The following is a 21,635-nucleotide window of genomic DNA, read 5'->3' on the forward strand; positions in this document are numbered from 1 at the left end:
AAAGTGATTTGATTTGCCACATTTTTTGCAGTATTACTTTAGTGCCTTGTTGCAAACAGGATGCACATTTTGGAAATGTTTTATTCTGTTACAGGCTTCCTTGTTTTCACTTTGTCAATTAGGTTAGTATTGTGGAGTAACTACAATGTTGTTGATCCATCCTCAATTTTCTCCCATCACAGCCATTAAACTCTGTTTTAAAGTCATCCCTGAGGGATATTAAATGTCAACTTTTTTACCCATCTACCAATAGGTGCCTTTCTTTGCGAGGCACTGGAAAACCTCCCTGGTCTTTGTGGTTTAAATTCACTGCTCGACTAGGGGCCCTTACAGATAATTGCATGGGGTACAGAGATGTGGTAGTCATGCTGGTTCAATGCTGTAACACAATAAAACAATTAATAAAAGTAAAATAAATATGGTAGTGACTGTCTATTACTACTTAACCATCATTTACTCACATTACTTTACATAAAAAAAAAATATATATATATATATATATATATATATATATATATTAGTCATTTAGCAGACGCTCTTATCCAGAGCGACTTACAGTTAGTGAGTGCATACATTTTCATACTGCCCCCCCCCCGTGGGAAACGAACCCACAATCCTGGCGTTGCAAGTGCCATGCTCTACCAACTGAGCTACAGGGGACTACATATATTGCCCACATATATTAATGACTTTCATTCCAAGTCGGTCAATTAGTTGTTTAAAAAACGAAAAATAACAGATATTTCTGTTAATCGCTCAGCACTACTAGCTAGCTACTTGCCTGGGGACCAGACAGGTGAATTTCTAGATCCACCAACCTGGAACATCTCAGTGTTCAATTCAGGAAAAAGGTCCTCCTAGATCCTCTACAAGCCGGAATGTTTAATCAAATTTAATTTGAACCTATTTAACCAGTTGTCTGCGTGGCTGGTCCTTATATGGGCAGGAATGAAACAATATATCCACAGGGAAGTATTATTAACCAACTTTTCAAAGTGCTGGTAGTGTATCCAGATTTCTATCACCTGAAGCATGAGCAAAACCATGTAAACACGTGCACGAGCTTGGCAAGTATGCATGCGTTGCGTGCATGTATTTGTAGTCTCCTGAGTGGCGCAGTGGTCTAAGGCACTGCATTGCAGTGCTAGCTGTGCCACTAGAGATCCTGGTTCGAATCCAGGCTCTGTCGCAGCCGGCCGCGACCGGGAGACTCATGGGCAGCGCACAATTGGCCTAGCGTTGTCCAGGGTAGGGGAGGGAATGGCCGGCAGGGATGTAGCCCAGTTGATAGAGCATGGCGTTTGCAACGCCAGGGTTGTGGGTTCGATTCCCACGGGGGACCAGTATGAAAAAAATAAAATTTATAAAAATATGTATTCACTAACTGTAAGTCGCTCTGGATAAGAGCGTCTGCTAAATGACTAAAATGTAAATGTAATGCATTGTGTGCTCATGCTTCATGTGAGTAATCTAAACACACTACCAGCACTTTGAATAGTTGGTTTAATAATAATTTATTGACAATATTGTCTTATTGCTGCCCACAAGGACCGGTCACGCAGACAACCGGTAGAGTAGGTTCAAATTTGACATCATTTTAAATACAGAAGTTTCATACAAATTTGAATTTAGAAATACACCAGTCTGGTCCCCAGCAGGCAAGCTAGCTAACGTACATGGCTGTATACAACCACATCTAGCTAGTTGGCTAATGTTATACCTGGGCAGAAGATATAGCTAGTTAGCTACTTTTCTAAAGTTCGACTACAATGTAGGATAGTTAGCTAGCTACCTAGCTAGTAGTTACGACTTCAGGCCGTGACAAGTCATTACAGCTAAACACATCATGGAGGTCTGTCCACATGAGTCATCTTCCCTTGAAAGAAGCACAACTAGCTACGTGCTCTAAAAGGGACAGCAGAAACAGAGTGTACAATGCGCAAGCTCCGAACCGTTTGCAGAATCCTCACTGGTTCAGATTCGGATATCTAGCAAAACTGCCTCTGATCAGACAACCCCACTGTAGCTATGTCATTAGCCACACAACCTGCGTCCGCACGAACTCTGGCAAGCTAGCTAAATTAAGCTAGGTAGCTAGCTAGCTAGACAAATCAATTTGGCTAGCTAAATAAAGCTAGGTAGCTAGCTGGCTAGACAAATCAATTAAAGTTCACGTTTGACCATATATCATTTGTATTCATTCTTTGCTTATAACTCGTCGGCACTTTTAACAAATCACTCATATCTAAATGCTAAACTAGCAATTTAGCTAACATAACCAGTTATGAAAATCTACACTGGGATAAGCAGGCCTGTCGCATCAGCCAGAGCAGGTGGGCCATGCACATACACGCAGCAATCTTCAACAACAACTACAAATTGTCAAAGGAAAATGACACCTGTTGGGGTCTTTTGAATGTGTTATTTTCTCCACACAACACGTGCACATACGATTTTGCCCATGTTTATATTTTAATCTAACCCTGCTTCGAGTACTGTTGGCTAATTTGAATGGAGGCTCCTCGGGCCTGTACCATGCTGGTGTTTCAATGGGGAAATAGGCTTTTCGTGCTTAGGGAAGCATTAGCAAGCAATTTCATCACACTTTTCAATGACACAAGTCACCACTATATTTCGGGCAAGGAACACATCTAGAAATGTAATATATTATTTGACTACTTTTTCATTAATCTTGTGTCAAAACGTGAAACAGTAAAAAAAATCCTAGACGTATCAGCAGCGTGAAGAGTTCTAACGTTACCTGGTTAACGTTACTGTGAGAAGCCATGCTCCCGGTGAGATTGTCTTTTCCAATCAGAAGATGGACGTTCTCCGGGGAAGATGTTAGTTTTTTTGTAATAATTATTACAAAAGACGGCCTAATTCGACATCTTTTTCATTTTCTCGACAATGTTCTGACAGTTGTATTTTTAGGTTGTTTTATTGCTCCAGCATATCACGCTGCTTCCCCCGCCGTCGCCGCCATTTCTGTCTCGCCTCCTTGCTTCTGGCCTGCGCGCGCCGCGGATGGGTAGTGTTTTCTGGGAACGCGTTCGTTCACGTCCGGTTGGAGGGTATAGTAGAGAACGTTTGACAGCTTGAGTAGGTGCGAAAAGAGCTGTCAGCTATGTATTATTTAGGACAGACAGATTGTGTTGTTATAACGAAGATTTATTGATAATTCAACATTCCATCCATGCATATTTGTTCACAAAAAAAGGGAAATGTGGGGAAAAAATGAAATTTATATATACACTACCAGTCAAAAGTTTGGACACTCATTCAAGGGTTTTTCTTTATTTAAAAAAATTTTTACATTGTAGAATAATAGTGAAGACATCAAAACTATGAAATAACACATATGGAATCATCTAGTAACCAAAAAAGTGTTAAACAAATCAAAATATATTTTATATTTGAGATTCTTCAAATACATTTACATTTACATCATTTAGCAGACGCTCTTATCCAGAGCGACTTACAAATTGGTGCATTCAACTTATGATAGCCAGTGGGACAACCACTTTGATCAGAGCCTGAAGGTAAGGAGGTGCCGTTCCCCTCACAGCTCCGTAGGCAAGCACCATGGTCTTGTAGTAGTAGCCAGCCTTTGCCTTTGCCTTGATGACAGCTTTGCACACTCTTGGTATTCTCTCAACCAGCTTCATGAGGTAGTCACCTGGAATGCATTTCGATTAACAGGTGTGCCTTCTTTAAAAGTTTATTTTCTTCTTAATGTGTTTGAGGCAAAAACCATCAAGCGCTATGATGAAACTGGCTCTCAAGTTCATTAGAGTTACCAGCCTCAGAAATTCCAGCCCAAATAAATGCTTCACAGAGTTCAAGTAACAGACACATCCCAACATCAACTGTTCAGAGGAGACTGTGTGAATCAGGCCTTCATGGTCAAACTGCTGCAAAGAAACCACTACTAAAGGACACCAATAAGAAGAAGAGACCTGCTTGGGCCAAGAAACACTAGCAATGGACATTAGACCGGTGGAAATTTGTCCTTTGGTCTGGAGTCCAAATTTGAGATTTTGGGTTCAAACCGCCGTGTCTTTGTGAGATGTGGTGTGGGTGAATGGATTATCTCTGCATGTGTAGTTCCCACCGTAAAGCATGGCGGAGGGGGTGTTATGGTGTGGGGGTGCTTTGCTGGTGACACTGTCTGTGATTTACTTAGAATTCAAGGCACACTTAACCAGCATGGCTACCACAGCATTCTGCAGCGATACGCCATCCCATCTACTTTGGGCTTAGTGGGACAATCATTTGTTTTTCAACAGGACAATGACCCAACACACCTCCAGGCTGTGTAAGGGCTATTTTACCAAGAAGGAGAGTGATGGAGTGCTGCATCAGATGACCTGGCCTCCACAATCCCCCGACCTCAACCCAATTGAGAAGGCTTGGGATGAGTCAGATGGCAGAGTGAAGGAAAAGCAGCCAACAAGTGCTCAGCATATGTGGGAACTCCTTCAAGATTGTTGGAAAAGCATTCCAGGTGAAGCTGGTTGAGAGAATGCCAAGCGTGTGCAAAGCTGTCCTCAAGGAAAAGGGTGGCTATTTGAAGAATCTCAAATATAACATATATTTTGATTTGTTTAACACTTTTCTAGTTACTACATGATTCCATATGGGTGATTTAATAGTTTTGATGTCTTCACTATTATTCTACAATGTAAAAAATAAAGAAAAATCCTTGAATGAGTAGGTGTGTCCAAACTATTGACTGGTACTGTATATAAATAACTACGACCCCATCCCACTACTTTGGCACCAAAAGATCCTACCCCCCTGGAAGCTGGAACCCCTTCTCTCAAACCCCCCTGTAGTTCTTCTGCACTAAAATCTCTGACACCCAAAAACTTCTCTGCTACTAACAATTCAATCTTCTGGGATTTCCTTTCCATCTGTGCGGTGCAATTAATGACCATAGCAATAAACGCCAAGAAGCCAACCTTACTAAAGCATAAACTGTTCGGATACCTACTACTCACAGGGATCCTCTCAGGCTCCCTCACCCTATCCTCTACTTTCATCACCGCATCAGCATACGAAACTTTCTGCGCTGCTCTCACCCTGGAAACGTCAACCTGTCTCACTCGCACAGGACATTTCTGATCCCCAGCAACATGGCCACCTCCACAATTTGAAGCACCACTTTTTCCACCGAAACTACACAGTAGGGGGGTGGAGTTCTATAGGGCGTACAGGTGAGAGGGAGGAGTTTGGAGAGGAAAGAAGTGCCAAGAGACAGGAAACGTAAAATACGTAAATAATCCAATCATTCGCACAAATTAATCCAGATAAGAACCAGAATTAAGAGGTATTGTTAATCTTTCTTCTATGATTCTTCATTCATCAATTCGTTATCGTCGTCTCAATGTTTGGTTCGCTTCAACCAACAGCATACCTGTGGGCCTTATCGTTCGTCAGAGGTTACATGGAAATGCATGTATGTTTTTATCTTCACCATCAAATACACTGACTAACGATACTGCCTAGTGCCTACTACCCTCGAGTCACAACCTGGTCTCAGAGCATTTCGTATTATTCTGTATGTAAATCTGAGATACTCCATTTAATATATGTTACTTTTAGTATGGTATGTATTAATTTGTGGATGTCCATCCCCCATTTCGTATGATAGGTTATGAATTACAATTCGTATTATATGTTATGAATTTGCGAAACGTACAATATGTTACTAATTTGCAAAAACATACTATATTTGACAAATTTGCAAAACGTATATGTTACGAATTCTAGCTAGGTGGCTAACGTTAGCTAGGCTAGGGGTTAAGGTTAGGGTTAAGTTTAGGAGTTAGGTTAAAGGTTAGGATTAGGGGAAGGGTTAGCTAACATGACAAAGTAGCAAAAAAAAAGTAGTTGAAAAGTTGCTAACTAGCTAAAGTTGTCCGTGATGAGATTCGAACTCGCAACTTTTGGGTTGCTAGACGTTCACGTTATACTTTCGTTTTTGCCTTAAGTAACCATGTCTTATGTAACCATAACTAACGGAATACTAAAGCGAGTATCTCGGATTTACGTACACAATAATACGAAATGCTCTGAGACCAGGTTCCGAGTCAGTGTCAGCATTTTTGTTTGACTTTTTTAATGTTTGTCAAAGTTTTTCAGTGTTCATTCAGTTGTGTGCAGATTCATGACAGTATCATTCGAGTTGGGTCTGACTGTGACCCGCATCCTGGGCGGTTCTTACCTGACCAGGTTAGAACCACCCAGGAAAAACCAGCCCAAAACTTCCTCCCTCTTTCATTTGGCTCCAGGCTACTTCCTCATTCTACGGGTAGCAGTGAGTCATGGGTAACTGCTTCCCACTGGGCAGCTGTATCACAGTGTTGCCGGCGGTACTGTGACCCGTAGAATGAGGAAATAGCCAGTCGGAGGAATGCCACTTGGTATAACTGTCACTAGTGTCAACAAGCATTGCCACCAATGTTTATTAGGCCTACATGCACAAATAATAGATTGGGATTGTCATCTGATCTCCCTGAGATATCTGTATGACAACTTTACACTAATACTCAATTGATCATGGCAATATTCATTCTAATAATTTTTCAGAGAAGCGGCCAAGAGACCAGACAATGCCAGAGAGGAGCAGATACATGGAGAGGGATGAGTATGACAAGAGGCACAACAGCAGGGAGCGGGACCACTCTCACGACAGAGGAAGCTCCTCACATGAAGAGAAAGACTGGGAAAGGCAAAGAGAGAGAGACCGGAGGAAGAGAGACAAAATGAATGAGAGATACAGGGATGAGAAGGGCTCTGGCGATGACAGGAGGGACAGAGAGAAGGACTACTCTGACAGACAGCGGGATATGACACCCCATTCGCACAAGGAACCACCACCTGACCACAGAGGCGGTAGTCAACAAGGACAACAGAGAGTGTAAGAGACCATCTGACTGCCACAGAGTTGCTTCCACAGTGACCATCCTGGGCATGGGCAATTCCATGGTAACAGAATGATGCTGAGACTCAGATTTTTCACTTTCAATTATGTAAAACAAAAACCAATGATTGCAAAATCATAACAAACCATACTGTACAACTCTATGCACAAGGACTACCTAATTTCCACTTTTTTTTTTTACAAAAACATTTACTTCAAGAACAGTGCAGACGCAAAGTTTGGTAACAGAATGATGGTTTGGCTGACAACATCACGAAAATGATACACACGCATCGATGTAGCTGCGCGTTATGATTCTGTATGGTCAGATAGCTAGCAACAATGACAAGAAGCTGCTTTGTGGGGAATCGTAGGTGGCTCGTTTCAGCTCGTTGTATCTTGTTATTGATAGCATGTCTTGTTTTGAGGTGTTTTGACTGATTTCATGTCGATGCTAATATGGCAAACATTTGCTAGCTAGCTAACCAACAAATGACAAGTGCTCATTGTGAAAATGTTTTCAATAAACATTTGGAGAAAAATATAGTTAACAACAATCTAAGCCAACCCTGTCTGTTTTGCCCCATAGTTGAGCACATGTTGGTTTTGTTGATAAACAACCAACCCCTCTATGGGCAGAGAGGTTTGGAACTCTTTCTTATTGGTCTATTAACTAATTTACCGCCTGGTGATGTCACAAAAACTCAGTCCCACCAAAACTGGCTGAAATTGACATTAGAAGGGCATTATCATCATTTTCACAGTATTATTCCAACCTCAGTGTGGAAATATACACTGAGTGTACAAAACAATAGGAACACCTTCTTAATATTGAGTTGCACCCCCTTTTGCCCTCAGAACAGCCTCAATTCGTCAGGGCATGGATTCTAGAAGGTGTCTAAAGCGTTCCACAGGGAGGCTGGCCTATGTTGACTCCAATGCTTCCCACAGTTGTCAAATTGGCTGGATATCCTTTGGGTGGTTGATAGATTAATTTGTGTATTAAAAATAATGACTAAAGGATTTCACCCCAAATACAGTAGAAATGTGTATACGATATTCGAATTATCATGTAGTGTCAACCCACTAACAGAGGGGGTACTAAACATTCAAGGGTAAAGGAGAAGGCGGGAACTGTTTAAAAAAGCCACCTAAAGGTGGGAGGAGCATAGTGCCTTTGTTTGTCAAGAGGTATAAAAACAGTATGTATGTGTTTTTAGCGCCAGAGCTCTCTCCATGAATAAATATACAGATAATACTTGTTGGTTGTGGACCTTGAATCATTGATGATTAAAACCAGAGCCTTACAACCTCTGGTAATGATTCAAGCTTAGGTTGAATTAGAGATAGAAATTCACATGACAGTGGTAGATCATTTTTGATACACATGGGAAACTGTTCAGCATGAGAAACCCAGCAGCGTTGCAGTTCTTGACACACTCAAACCGGCGTGCCTGGCACCTACTACCATACCCCATTCAAAGTCACTTAAATCTGTTGTCTTGCCCATTCACCCTCTGAATGGCACACATGCACAATCCATGTCTCAATTGTCTCAAGGCTTAAAAATCCTTAATCTACACTGATTGAAGTAGATTTAACAAGTGACACGAATAAGGGATCATAGCTTTTACCTGGTCAGTCTGTCATGGAAAGAGCAGGTGTTCCTAATGTTTTGTACAATCAGTGTATATAAAACACAGGAAAAGTAATCATTGTGCATATAGTTGGATGGTTTATTTAACTTTCCAATCATTGGTTTTTGTTTGGCATACATTTTATAGTGAGAAATCTGAGTCTGCATCATTCTGTTACCATGGAATTGCCCGCATATACCGTACAGTCTGAGAAGGCTCCGGTTTCACTGGTTTGGGATTGACTCCTTGTAATGAAGTAACTGTCTGCCAGTGTTTGAATGGCACATTGACTCTTGGGGTGCCCAAAGTAAATATACACCCCTGGAATACGAAACCTGCTCTCTGCCATGTAGGAGGCTTGTGGTGTGGTGGGTTTATGTGGTGTAGTTTCAACGTAAGATTTGGCAGGCATCAACTTCTGATTTTGTCTTTGCAGGTATACAGAAGCCTCCACGCCTCCTTCCATGGGGGAATACTATGAGCCACAACACAGACAGGCTCTGTACAACCTCAGATATGCCTTAACAGCCAGAGGCAAGTCATGTTTATATTAAAAAACAAACAGCAACACAACTGAAATGTTGTAGGATTGTGTGTGGGTGAATCTCGCTGGTAAGGTGTAGTAGGCGTTGTTCTGTCTGTTTGATTGGTCCACTAGGAACCAAACGGGGAGGGACGTACCTGAATTTGTCCAATAGAAACTCTTGTTTTTGTTGGAGTGAACGGTTTCCGTTGCAAAACGTTTTGGACTAATGATTACACCCCTGTTGTAGGAATGTGGTTAGGTAGGTTACGAATGAGCTGACCAACCACATGACCAGGCCTCTGTGGGTACAGGGTCTTTATAATGAGGGGATTGGAGTTTTGTATTATAGTATCTGTATTACTCAACCTTTAAGAATTATTGGGTTTTCTTTCCCCAATTATTGGGTTTTCTTTCCCCAAATTGGTTGATTATCCATGATATGCAGTACGTATGTTTAATTCACACTATATGGCATACTGTATGTTCTATCTCCCTCTGTTGAGGTGGAATTCCCACCTAAATTAACCATCACTCCATGAGGCAGTGTTGGTCGTACTCAGATCAACCTCAATTTAGCTGCATTGTTGCATCATCCTCCTTCTCTTGTGAAATGTATAACATGACCTTCAACTCAGCTCGCCATCTCCCGAGACTCTTACTGTATGATAAGTAATGTCTTTCGCCCTTTCTTAATCTGTTCTGTTCAGGTCTGTGCCAGATAATGGAGGTCTTTGTAAACCTGCTGATAGTCATCTGCTCAGGAGTGACCTACAGTAACTCAGGGGGTTACCGGGACCTGGCCAGCCTCGGGGGTATCTACCAGTACTACTTTGGAGGAGCACAGGCTTTCACTGGAGCCGACGTAGACAGGGTCAAGGAGCTGGACAAGCTGTTCCACCAGCTCAAGCTGCCTCCATACATCTTCAGCATGGCCTGTGGAGGGGCGCTCATGGTCTATGCCTGCATTATTCTGGCTTTGGGGATCCTGAGAGTCCCTTACCGCTGGCCCCATGTGCTGCTGGGTGAGGCCCTGGTGAACCTCCTGATCGGCCTGGGCTACATCCCTGCCCTGGCCTTCTACTTCATCAAGCTGCAGGAGACCTACGACAACCCCATCTGCACAGAGAGGGAAGCACTCTACAAGAGCAAAGGGCATCAGGGCTTTGCATGTGCACTCAATGGAGCAGACATCGCTGGAGGCCTCTTCGGGGTGCTTGGAGTCATCGTTTTCATCTTCGGAATGGTCTTGGCCATCCGTGCTTTCAGGGCAGTGCGGGAGATGAAGAGACCGAGAGCGATGGAAGATGGTAACTTATAACGGAGTTTGCTCACCCCCCACTGTGAATAGAACTGATACAAATGTAGGGTTGAGATCAAATTCGGTCAAACAGCTATAAATGCTAGTGCCTTTTATATGAATTGTGATTGTACAGTTTAAACACTTTTTTTTTTTTTTTTAAATCAAAGAGCAATTTTGTACATTTTCTTTATTCTGATCAATTTTATACACTTCAAACTGCACACTAAATGTTATAGATGAGACATCTACACTGTCAAATACATTGTTCTTTACTAATAAAACTCTTAAACTGATGTATTTCTCCTCCTCATGAACCCTCTAGCCTAGAATATCTCCATCTTACCTTGTAGAAGAATAGTTATTGTTTGTGGCCTCTGTGGGACTGAAAACACAAATCTGTGTTGGTGTGGAGCAGAGCAAAGAGATCAGCGGTGTATTCATTCCGCCGATTCTGTTGCAAAACACTTCTTAAACGGAAGCGAACAGGGAAGGACCTACCTGAATTGATTCAATAAAACTCTTGTTTTGCTCTGTTTGCTTCCATTTGGTTCTTAAACTGTTTCCGTAATGCAGCTCAGACGCAAATCAATGGTGTTTCTGAGGACAGTGTCTGGCCAATGCCATCATCAGGAAGACAAATCGAGGGGAACAGAAGTTAGGGAAATGAGAGAAATGCAACAACGCCCAGGTTTTTCACAGTATAAATTTTATTGCTACTTGGCTGAAAGTTAATTAAAAATACAGCTTTTCTGCTCAAAACTAGTCATAGCAGCATCTCAAATGAAATAATAAACCATTGCCCACTCAATTTAAAAGAGTACAATTCTGGCTGACAAACAGCAAAAGTGCTCATGGTTAGTCCTTTTCCTAAATGATAAAACACAAGGTATCCTCTAAAACTAATTACATCAAATATTTAACAGAATTTAAATATTTTTTAGCAGTTTTCTGCATGCTAAAATAAACAAAAATATTAGATATGCTCCAGATATTCAAAACAATGCCTTACAAACATAATGTTAACATTTTGTACAAAGTAATCACATTGTATGTGCACTGTATATATTTTATATTTATATGCATTTATATATGGCATGCTTCAGACATTAAATACATTAATAATTAGTATCTTAAATAAAAAATACCATAATCTGTGACGGTATACTATAGAATCCCTTTATTCTAGATTCTGTAGTGGAGAAGGACCTATACATTTGCATGAACAATGTACAAAAATAAACCTCAGCTTCTTGGCATTGAGAGGAAATATTCAAGCATCTCTAGAAAAGAATGTACAGAAAGAAAGGTGAGATCAAACAATGTTTACTTTGGTCACATGTTAAACAATTGGAACGTCCTCAATATCAGATTCTTTCCAGAGTTAACTATAATCATTTAACAGAATGATCGAGATTCATTCTGTTAAATATAACAGCAACACATGCATGTACACGTGCATACTTTCACACTCACACCTCTTTCACAGACCGCAATGACAAACAGGCAGCATGTTCTCCCTCTGAGAAGAGAAATAAAACCTATAATGTGTTAACAGAGAGTGGATTAAACGGAATCAGAATGAGTAAATTGAAAAGTCGCCCAGAAAACCATTGACACCATAACCTACTTAAATGTGCACACCCTCACACAAACTCAGTTGTATTTACACAAGATTATGGTGCACTCATCAGATCATGAACAGAAGTTGATCTCCTCTACTAAATAATTAAAGGGAATACTTTGCCATCCATTCTGATGGCACCTTGATCTGTTACTCTGTGCCCCCTCTTACTGTAGCCATACATACGGTATGCATATGTACAGGCACATTTATTCCTCTATTTATATCTATGTTAATGATCTTCTCAATGATATTGTATCTAGCTCTTGTTAGTAGGAGTAAACTTTTTGGTTCTTTACAAAAATAAGAGAGAGTTGACTGTAAACACAATAGCAAATCATACTTGGCTGCTAGAGCATGTAGCATGGGTGCATTTGGGACGCACAGAGCTTAGTAGTGTGTTGCTGGTCCTCACCTGGCAAACTAGGGCCCAATTATGGAGCCTCTTGATCAACTATTCTGCAAGGACCACTGCTCGGAAAGAGTTGACAAAAGGTCAAAACACACACAACACTGCACTTCACGATTCACACACACACATACATCCGCACACACAGACATGAATGCTCAGCTACTACTCTTTTTCATAGTTAAAAAAAAAGGATTCTCCTATTTTCAGGTCAGGTGTGTAACCTGTTAGTAATATATACAGGTGACACTTTGCATATTTGATGTGAGGGAATTCATGTTTATAATCATCTACATTTTGTAGTGTATTTGAAGTCTACCTGTTCATTAAGAGGATTCAACCAACCACATATAATATAATATGCCATTTAGCAGACGCTTTTATCCAAAGCGACTTACAGTCATCAAAGACAATCACCTCTTCATACTGTTCTTGTGTTCTCAACTTAAATGCCATATGAAAATGTCAGATGTGTGCCAGCTCAAATCTGTTTCTTTCGTCTGTCCTGAAATGCTCTATCTGTGCCCAGGGTGGAGGGCAAACCCACACCTGTGGTGCTTACATGTACCTGTGTTACTGCCTGAGGCACAGCAGGTGGCTTCCGTTAGCAAACAAAGCAATATTCAAATGGTTGGTTTCTGCCACTTATCATCCCTAGAAGGAGCCAGGACCTTTTACAACTCAACACCAGCTGCTGTTCCTCTCATGGAAGCAGAATGACTCAATACAAAAAAAGACTTAAGACTTGAACAAGGAAGAACAATGCCCATCTTTGTGCTATTAGACAAACTTGCATCCACCAGAAAAGCAGTTTTGTAATTGTCTCACACTTTACTTCGAATTATTAGCACTTCTATTGGATACTTTCTCTTAGAGAAGACATTATATGTTTGGCTGACAGAAGCCACAACAACGACAACTCAAGCCCTATGAGTTAATGTGCATTTTCGATAAATATCTCACATAATACTCAAATATCAACCTTTGAATATATTCATCTCCCAATGTACAAAGTGCTTTAAACAGTGTTTGATCCTTTCAAGAGCAGATTTTGTCCGACGCTGGGACAAAATAAGTAAATTAGACTTATATAATACATCTCATATTATAAGCAAGCAGGCTTTGGAAAGGCAAATTCACCAATCATTCCAGTCTAGAACGTTAAGGATATAAATAGCCATTTCGAAGCAGCTGTGAGATTTGTGAGCATCTTAAATACTGCCAATTCTATTAAACCTTTAGAATCCACCCCTCTGGTCCCAAGCCTTGTTCTACTGGCCTGAAACTTTGCCTTGCTCTCTCTGCAATTTGGAGAAAATAATGCAAAATATTGGCGTTTTCAGGTGTTCTATGCTCCTGACCTTGCCACGTAAGGTCAAGGGCAAAACCAGCTCCGCTAAAGGAAATAAAACCAACAGAAAAAGACGGTCCCCATCATCATTAGGACTGGCAGCACTGCATTAAGGATTTGAACAAGCTTAGAGAGGGCTGTAGCTAGCTAAGCAGCTATGGTAGGTGCTACAACCATGCCACTAGCCTTTTCACAGTGGCATCTAGGAACACATACCGGTCATTCTCTAGTCAGACCACAAGCCCTCTCTTACTAAGTCAGACTGTTGTCCTTTCTAGAATGGGTTAGGATTAGACAGTTTGGCACAAGGGGGAAGGGGGTAGATTTTGGTCTGCAGCTATGTTATATCAATGATGAGTCAATTAGTGGTATCCTATCCTCTAACATTGCCAGAGCACAAGTGCAACTTTATAGAAATGTCACATTCACAGTCTACTGACCCATATTATGCTGATGTCTTTATTCAAAGCAATGTCCATGACTGACATATTTCACCATGTCTGTGCTAGATATAAGCTAGGGCCATACAACACTAAAACCCTTAGCAAATGCCCCAAATAAAGTCTGAACTCAAATTCTGATGCAAAATGAATGGCTTACAGTCAATACTTTAGGTTGTTCACTCTTCTCATGACACAAAGTGCTTTGCTCATTGTGATGTCATCACTTCATTATCCAGTGAGGTGGATATGTAATGTCTAAGTTAATGTCTCATTGGCCCTATACATAAGAATACCTGTGTTTTTTATTTTGTGTCAAAATACAGTCGATACTTTAACCCACATCTGCATCATGTCATCATCCCAGGACACAAATGTGAGATGGATGAAATCATTAGCTCCGGTGAGGTGATTTGTAGATAAGAGTATTGTATGGGACTCATAGAAAAATTGTATATTGTAGATATTTGCAAAAATTCCACATAAACGGAATCTGATAAACCCATTTTCTCATTGGTTGGATGGTATTAACCAATTGTCCTCTGACAGCTATGTAACAGACAAAGGCTTCTCTCCACACTGTGAAAGAAGTGTAAGATAACATCCTCCTCAGCATTAGGTCAGGTGTCCTACATGCCCCTTGAACCATTGTTCCTTTACAATACCCCATCCAGTCATCCACCCACCTGTTGAATTGGTTTGGTGTTGCCCCTCGTGTGAGCTTCACACCACCCCTCTTACTCAAACCAGCCCTTATTGTCGCCAAGACAACAATGAGCTTTTCTGTCCAGCCAACAAAAACACACTGTGCTTGTTCTGAATCTGTTGTACAGTAGGTGGTAGAGTACACCAGGGAGTACACACGGGTGATATTCACTGATATAGAAGAAACAACTGAGGCAATTCATAGTTATCACCACCAGATGTCCCACAAACCCCTATTGAATCTGTCAGTAGATCTATGAGAATGAAATATCTAATTATTTCAATGAGTAAATCATATTATTTTTACTCTTTCCCTCTCTGGTCACTGACTTAAAATGAAGAGCATCAACCAGCCTCTATAGCCTCCAAAAGAATTATGCAAACTGCATGGCTAAAATAGAACATCTTTGTACCAAATAGTACACATACATTTCACAACATACATACTTTACATATACAAAAAATATACCATGTTACATCCTCATTTTAGTACACTACTCATGGATATTTTGTTCAGATGACTGTGAAGCTAACGGATTGATGGCAATGGAATGATTCTGATATGTTGATCACTAGAGAGATTTTGCACAATTGCCTGGGTACAACAAGCGTGAAACTAGAAAATCTAAAGAAAACGGGGTCTACACACCTCACAGTATCTGGACTCCTTAAATGATGGCACTCTAATAATGTGAAGAACTCATGTTGAAGAGCATGTTTTTTCACCCATAACTTGTAATGATTACTGTATAGTATCTACTGTGCATTGTAGCTTCTTTGAGCTATGAACACTGTGAACGATTGCTTTGCCTTCATTGTCACCACTCATGTTGCTCATAAAATATCATTAATATAACAACTTTTTCTGTAAAAATATGCTGACCATGCACTGTCACGGATACAGTGATACAATAATGGTTTTGAAGCAGTATACCATATTGGTTCTGTACAGGTGAGCAATGCACTGTTGTTATTTTGCGTTTGCCTTTTCTTGAACATTTCTGTAGAATGCATTATTTCTCCCAGCAAGGCTTCAATGGTTTCCAAATGGATAGGCATCCTGATGCTCAGACAAGGCCAAGCAGGCCATGTGATTACACCACTATGTGGTTCTGCACTATACTGCTCAGACTAAATGTGTATATAGATACTAACTGTATTTCCAATATAGAGGACTATGGTGTAGATAGAAAGGGTCACATCTTAACATTATTTTTTCAGTAAATTTAAATTCAGTTAGTTTTTTATCGTCTGCTGTTATGTTCCTACTTGCCTCTAGCATACACAGTCTGAATCCTTGTACCACAGAGTAAGGCCAGTCAGCCCAGGTTCCAGTCCTGCCAGCCATGTCGACTGCCATAGTGCAGTCAACAGGTTAGAGAGAGAGAGAGAGAGAGGAGAGAGAGGAGAGAGAGAGAGAGAGGGAGAGAGAGAGAGAGAGAGAGAAAGGGAGGGAGGGAGGAGAGAAGTGGCTGTACCATTGGTGGCCCCTGGAGGACGCTGTCACACAGTGATGTCCTCCTCCAGGGTTAAATACTGATGTCCCCGCCCCCATCCCCCTCCCCTCCCCTCCATACACACATGCAGGCAGGGACATCTGGGGCTGAGTCATCTACAGTAGGCACTTTTTCACCCTTTGGGTCGCAGGACTTGTCCCTGGGATCTAGGAGCCCCTGGAGCCCCAAGGAATGGAATGATAAAACACTCAAAGGGATTCTTCTACCGTTTCACTATTTGACCTTCCTTCCAAGTAAAGGGAAATGTTGCAAACAAGTTCTGCAGTCTAAAACGCATGAGGTATTCTAGTTCAGGCTGGGGTATTTTGGCCTGCGGTGGCCCCCTTCTTTTCACAACCTCTTTTCATGGGTGGTGATTTCTGTGCCTGTTCAGCTCTGATACTCCGACAGTTCTACCAGGTTCATCAGACAGTTAGCTAAGCATCTCTCTACGTCTAACGTGACGTAACGCATTCATGTGTGAACAGTCAAGGCCCCACATGTCCATCTGGTCTTCATGACAGAGCTGAATGGAAACTTGAACTGGAATATCCCACCTGTGCCAGAGAGACCTCCTCTGCCCCCCTGGTATGGCACTGTCACAGGACTGCCACAGGGTGGAGCTGTGCTCTGGCCCCCTCTAGAGGGCAGTATCATAGACTTCCTGCTGTAGGGCAGGGATAGTGTTGGGGGCGAGGTCCCGCTGGGGCAGCATGGGGGCAGGGGGGTGGGGGTGGTCCCACACAGGGTCTCTGATGGAGGGGGGTGTGGAAGGGGGTGGAGGTCCTGGGACCATAGGGTTCTGGCCCCTCAGCTGTTCCCTAACATCCTGCTCTAGACTGGGAGGCACTACCAGCTGGTCCTCAGGGTCCTGCTGGGCGGGGGCAGTGAAGTAACCCGTCTTCTTCTTAGGGGCCTCCAGGGCTACCTCGATGAGGTTGTGGCTATCTTCCGGGGCCACCACGGAGCCGTTCGAGAGCTTCTTCCCAAAGAGGCTGGAGGTGGAGGGGGACTTCTTCAGGTCGGCGATCTCCCTGCCACACACAGCCAGCAGGCAGCCGTTAGTGGCTGACACCACCACGCTGTTCTGACGCCGCATCTTTCCGTTGGGGTAGTCCGAGCGTGTCTTGTCCAGGTTGTGGTCCTTGGGGCTCGCGGGGGGCCCAGAGCGGATCTGGAAAGCACAGCAGTGGATGTCCACCTCCACCTCCAGCTTGCTCCCGTTGGAGATGACCCCCTCTAGTGGAGCCTCGTCATCACTGTCCAGCCCGTTGTCAGACTGGTTACTGGAGAAGGTGGCACAGGAGGGCTGGCGCTGGAACAGGACTGGGTGGGGCCCCCCTACCCCGGCTGAGCCGGGTCCCGTGGGGCCACAGAGCGTGGCTGCAGGGTGGAGGCTACAGCGCCTCTCAGGTCGGGCCGTGGGGCCAGAGGAGGGGTGTTCGTCAGAGGCCGTGGAGCCTGCCTCACTCCCCACCTCCGAGGCTGAAGTCTCGCTGTTGAACTCTGAGGCGATGCCACTGCTGGAGGAGGGCGTGGCCGGGTCCCCTGGGGGAGCAGAGACAGGGAGGGGTGTTGGAGGGGGTCCCCGGGGTTCAGTCCCAGTATTGGCGAGAGCGGGCTCACAGGTACAGCTGTCCTCCCCGATGTGCAGGGACACCACCACCGCCCCCACATTGTCCCGGCAGCCGTAGCTCTGGGCCAGCGTGCAGAGCTTCTTGGCAGCAGCGCGGGGGTCCCTCACGGCCTGCACGGTGCACACGGCCTCCTGGTAGGACACCCTCTCAAACAGCGCCCGGTTCCCCAGGATCAGGAACTCGTCCTGGGAACACAGGGGCTCGGTGCGCACCCAGGGCTTGGGCAGCACCCAGGGAGACAGATAAGAGCAGCCCAGCAGGCGAGAGCAGCATGTCACTCCACTCACCTTATTATCCTGCAACACAATAACACAGGAGGGGACTCAGCTCTGCACTTTGAATACAAATGAATACCTCTGAGCATAAGGCATCACATCAAACATTAACTAACAAGTAGATCTTAATGAACACAAAGGCACTCACAAAGATGTGCATTCCCACGCACACACACGTAACTCCCCACAGTACCTCAGTTATGATAGCCTTGCTGAGTTTGACCCTCTCCATCTCTTCGGTGCTCTGCTCCAGGCTGAAGACCTTGGAGAGGGGCAGGGGCTGGCCGTCTCGACACAGCACCGCCTGGCAGCTGCCCACGTTGGCCACCGTCAGGCTGAAGTAGCTGCCCAGCTCTGACGGCTCGTGGTGGATGTAGCATAGCAGGGCAGATGCACCCAGCTTCTGACCAGCCATGCCCAGTTTCCTGCATCATACATCACAGAATGCAACTATCAGCATATGTCCTGCAATTAGCTAGCTTCTTTGTTAAATATGTTGTTTTTTGCATATGTTAATTACTAGCTAATGCAGTTGTGAATTAAGTCAATCAAATGTAAATGAACAGTACAATTGTAGGATTGTCTTCCCTATGGGGCAACAGTAATTCATAGGATACTGAAATGTGCATACATTTAGCTTGTATTAGAGTAATTTCTGTCTGTGTGTGTGCGCATGTCCTTGGGTGTGTGTCTGTGTATACATGATGCTCATACCTGTGTGAGGTGAGGAAGGTGTTACTCATGTACACACTGTCCACACTGGAATGCAGCAGCTCCTCCGACAGCACATCTCCCATGGTGCACTGCAGCAGACGAGGCACTTCCTCATTGCGGTCTCCGTCGAAGATGCCATAGGCCGCCTCAACGCTGTCCCCAAAGCGGTCCACTGCCAGCACAGACACACACAACCTGTCCCCAAGGAAGAGAAAATACCATAAATATAGATTAACAGAAAAAGTGTAAACAAAATGTGTTTACACTTTGTGTAAATCCCGTTATACAATCTTGCTCATAAGCATACAACCTTGCTCAAATACAAGCCAAACAGGAATCACTCATCTGTGGTCCTCTGTAGCTCAGCTGGTAGAGCACGGCGCTTGTAATATAATAATATAATATGCGATTTAGCAGACGCTTTTATCCAAAGCGACTTACAGTCATGCGTGCATACATTTCTTTTGTGTATGGGTGGTCCCGGGGATCGAACCCACTACCTTGGCCTCTGTAGCTCAGCTGGTAGAGCACGGCGCTTGTAACGCCAAGGTAGTGGGTTCGATCCCCGGGACCACCCATACACAAAAAAAATGTATGCACGCATGACTGTAAGTCGCTTTGGATAAAAGCGTCTGCTAAATGGCATATTATTATTATTATTATTATACTTAAACAGTCAGACAGAGCCCCATTCCTACGGAGGCAGCAGGGGGTGGGTGTGACACCAGACACGGCCTCGTGACACTGTGGTGGTCATGACCCTGTGAGGCCCTGTTAGGGCAGCAGTCAGGCACATTGGGCCACCATCAATGATGCAGGGGACCCTGCTTTATACCCATTGTATCCACAGGAAGTATTAGGCTTCACCGCCTTCCCTACTATTAAACAAGATCCACTGCCCAGGGGCCTTGAGGCCAGCCCCGCCGGACATTCACCCAGGCAGTGGAAGCTGTGCTGGGGCTGTACAGTTAGATAACTAAGTAACTCCTCCATAGATGCATATTATAGCCCCGGGTGGGGTTTAAAATAGGAGCCCAGCCAAGAGGCAGAGCAGAAAAGAAACTGGCTGATATGGACTATGCACATCCTCTTCTCAGACCATTTAATGTAGTGCTGCTCACAGCGATTCCCTGAAAGAGGAAATGCCATTTCCTCTGACCTTCTTAAAGACGCTCTCTAAAACCACACATGATCTCATAATCCCATTTATACCCTCTCATCAGAAGATCGTCATAAATTAGGGCTTCACACAGGCACAAAACACTATCATGCTCTCTCACACACGCTCACTCACTGTCTCATAAAGTAACTCTCTCTCCCTCAGCCCTCCTTCCTCCCTCCCTTGTGCTCACTTGTTCCTCTGTCCGCTCATCTCAGAGTAACCGTGGTTCCACAGGGTGGAGGAGCCCAGGGAGTCGCCGGTGGTCATGGCTGGCTTCTGGTCCAGCTTCAGGGTGGTGATGTGACTGAGGAGAGACAAAGAGATTACCTCACTACGCACTGGACCGAACCATCATTCACGCCGTAGCACACGTCTAAGAATAGCATTTATCTCATAGCATTTCGAAGTACACCAGTGGCCTGATACTTTTCTGTGCGGTCTGACACTGTGGTCTCTGTGTGTCACCTGAACAGGTTGAGTGTTTTGTGCTCCAGCAAGAGGCTGCTGTTGCCAGTCAGGTCCAGTTCGTGCAGGGTGGCCTGTAGAGAGTCTGGCAGTAGGATCTCAGTCAGCTCATTACAGCTCAGGTCCACCAGCTATATATATATATATATATACATATATACACACACACACACACACACACACACACACACACACACAGAGAGGGGAGTGGGAAAAGATAACACACACACACTGTTATACATTATAACATTGTAATAGACATACAGTGGCTTGCCAAAGTATTCACCCCCCTTGGCATTTTTCATATTTTGTTGCCTTACAACCTGGAATTAAAATTGATCATTTCATTTACACAACATGCCTACCACTTTGAAGATGCAAAATATTTTTTCTTGTGAAACAAACAAGAAATAAGACAACAAAAAAAAGAAGAAACTTCAGCGTGCATAACTATTCACACCCCCCAAAGTCAATACTTTGTAGAGCCAACTTTTGCAGCAATTACAGCTGCAAGTCTCTTGGGGTATGTCTCTATAAGCTTGGCACATCTAGCCACTGGGATTTCTGCCCATTCTTCAAGGCAAAACTGCTCCAGCTCCTTCAAGTTGGATGGGTTCCGCTGGTGTACAGCAATCTTTAAGTCATACCACAGATTCTCAATTGGATTGAGGTCTGGGCTTTGACTAGGCCATTCCAATACATTTAAATGTTTCCCCTTAAACCACTTGAGTGTTGCTTTAGCAGTATGCTTAGGGTCATTGTCCTTCTGGAAGGTGAACCTCCGTCCCAGTCTCAAATCTCTGGAAGACTGAAACAGGTTTCCCTCAAGAATTTCCCTGTATTTAGCGCCTTCCATCATTCCTTCAATTCTGACCAGTTTCCCAGTCCCCGCCGATGGTGTTCTCGGGATGATGAGAGGTGTTGGGTTTGAGCCAGACATAGCGTTTTCCTTGATGGCCAAAAAGCTCA

General features: G+C 43.6%; 3 protein-coding genes across 7 annotated transcripts in view; 1 reads left to right on the plus strand and 2 right to left on the minus strand.

Annotated features, from left to right (window-relative positions):
• The window catches only part of LOC311111939 (ubiquitin carboxyl-terminal hydrolase 10-like), a 34,347-nt gene extending 31,338 nt beyond the window's left edge, over nt 1–3,009 (minus strand). Inside the window, exon 1 of one of the 2 annotated variants that reach the window (XM_084154868.1) lies at nt 2,762–3,009. In XM_084154868.1, coding sequence (XP_084010994.1) covers nt 2,762–2,788 — 27 coding nt within the window. In that variant the 5' untranslated portion in view covers nt 2,789–3,009. The remainder of the gene's footprint in view (nt 1–2,761) is intronic. The other variant, XM_084154869.1, reaches the window with a different exon arrangement.
• A 2,206-nt stretch (nt 3,010–5,215) lies between these two features.
• On the plus strand, nt 5,216–10,922 carry LOC311111756 (MARVEL domain-containing protein 3-like). Of its 4 annotated transcripts, none has more exons than XM_084154572.1 (4): nt 5,216–5,461; nt 6,600–6,925; nt 9,002–9,099; nt 9,799–10,922. In XM_084154572.1, the coding sequence occupies exons 1-4, from the start codon at nt 5,390–5,392 to the stop codon at nt 10,407–10,409; spliced, it is 1,107 nt and encodes a 368-aa protein (XP_084010698.1). In that variant the 5' UTR covers nt 5,216–5,389; the 3' UTR covers nt 10,410–10,922. The 4 variants fall into 4 exon arrangements, with proteins under 4 accessions (XP_084010698.1, XP_084010697.1, XP_084010696.1 ...); XM_084154571.1 differs by having other exon boundaries at nt 5,216–5,332; XM_084154570.1 differs by having other exon boundaries at nt 5,218–5,332; nt 6,595–6,925.
• A 164-nt stretch (nt 10,923–11,086) lies between these two features.
• LOC311111538 (PH domain leucine-rich repeat-containing protein phosphatase 2-like) overlaps nt 11,087–21,635 on the minus strand; it is a 46,908-nt gene continuing 36,359 nt past the window's right edge. The window contains exons 15-19 of the mRNA XM_084154284.1: nt 20,667–20,797; nt 20,392–20,505; nt 19,040–19,234; nt 18,519–18,750; nt 11,087–18,346 (exon numbers count right to left, since the gene is read on the minus strand). Coding sequence (XP_084010410.1) covers nt 17,054–18,346; nt 18,519–18,750; nt 19,040–19,234; nt 20,392–20,505; nt 20,667–20,797 — 1,965 coding nt within the window. The 3' untranslated portion in view covers nt 11,087–17,053. The remainder of the gene's footprint in view (nt 18,347–18,518; nt 18,751–19,039; nt 19,235–20,391; nt 20,506–20,666; nt 20,798–21,635) is intronic.

The sequence above is a fragment of the Coregonus lavaretus genome, assembly GCF_964263955.1.
Source record: "Coregonus lavaretus genome assembly, chromosome: 37".
NCBI lineage: Eukaryota > Metazoa > Chordata > Actinopteri > Salmoniformes > Salmonidae > Coregonus > Coregonus lavaretus.

Bases quoted from the DNA above. Each gene is read 5' to 3' on its own strand.
- LOC311111756 (XM_084154572.1), top strand. From the start codon at position 5,390: ATGTTTGGTTCGCTTCAACCAACAGCATACCTGTGGGCCTTATCGTTC. The intron at 5,462-6,599 runs GTATGTTTTTAT...TTTTCAGAGAAG, and splicing joins GAGGTTACATGGAAATGCAT to CGGCCAAGAGACCAGACAAT. The intron at 9,100-9,798 runs GCAAGTCATGTT...TGTTCTGTTCAG, and splicing joins ATATGCCTTAACAGCCAGAG to GTCTGTGCCAGATAATGGAG.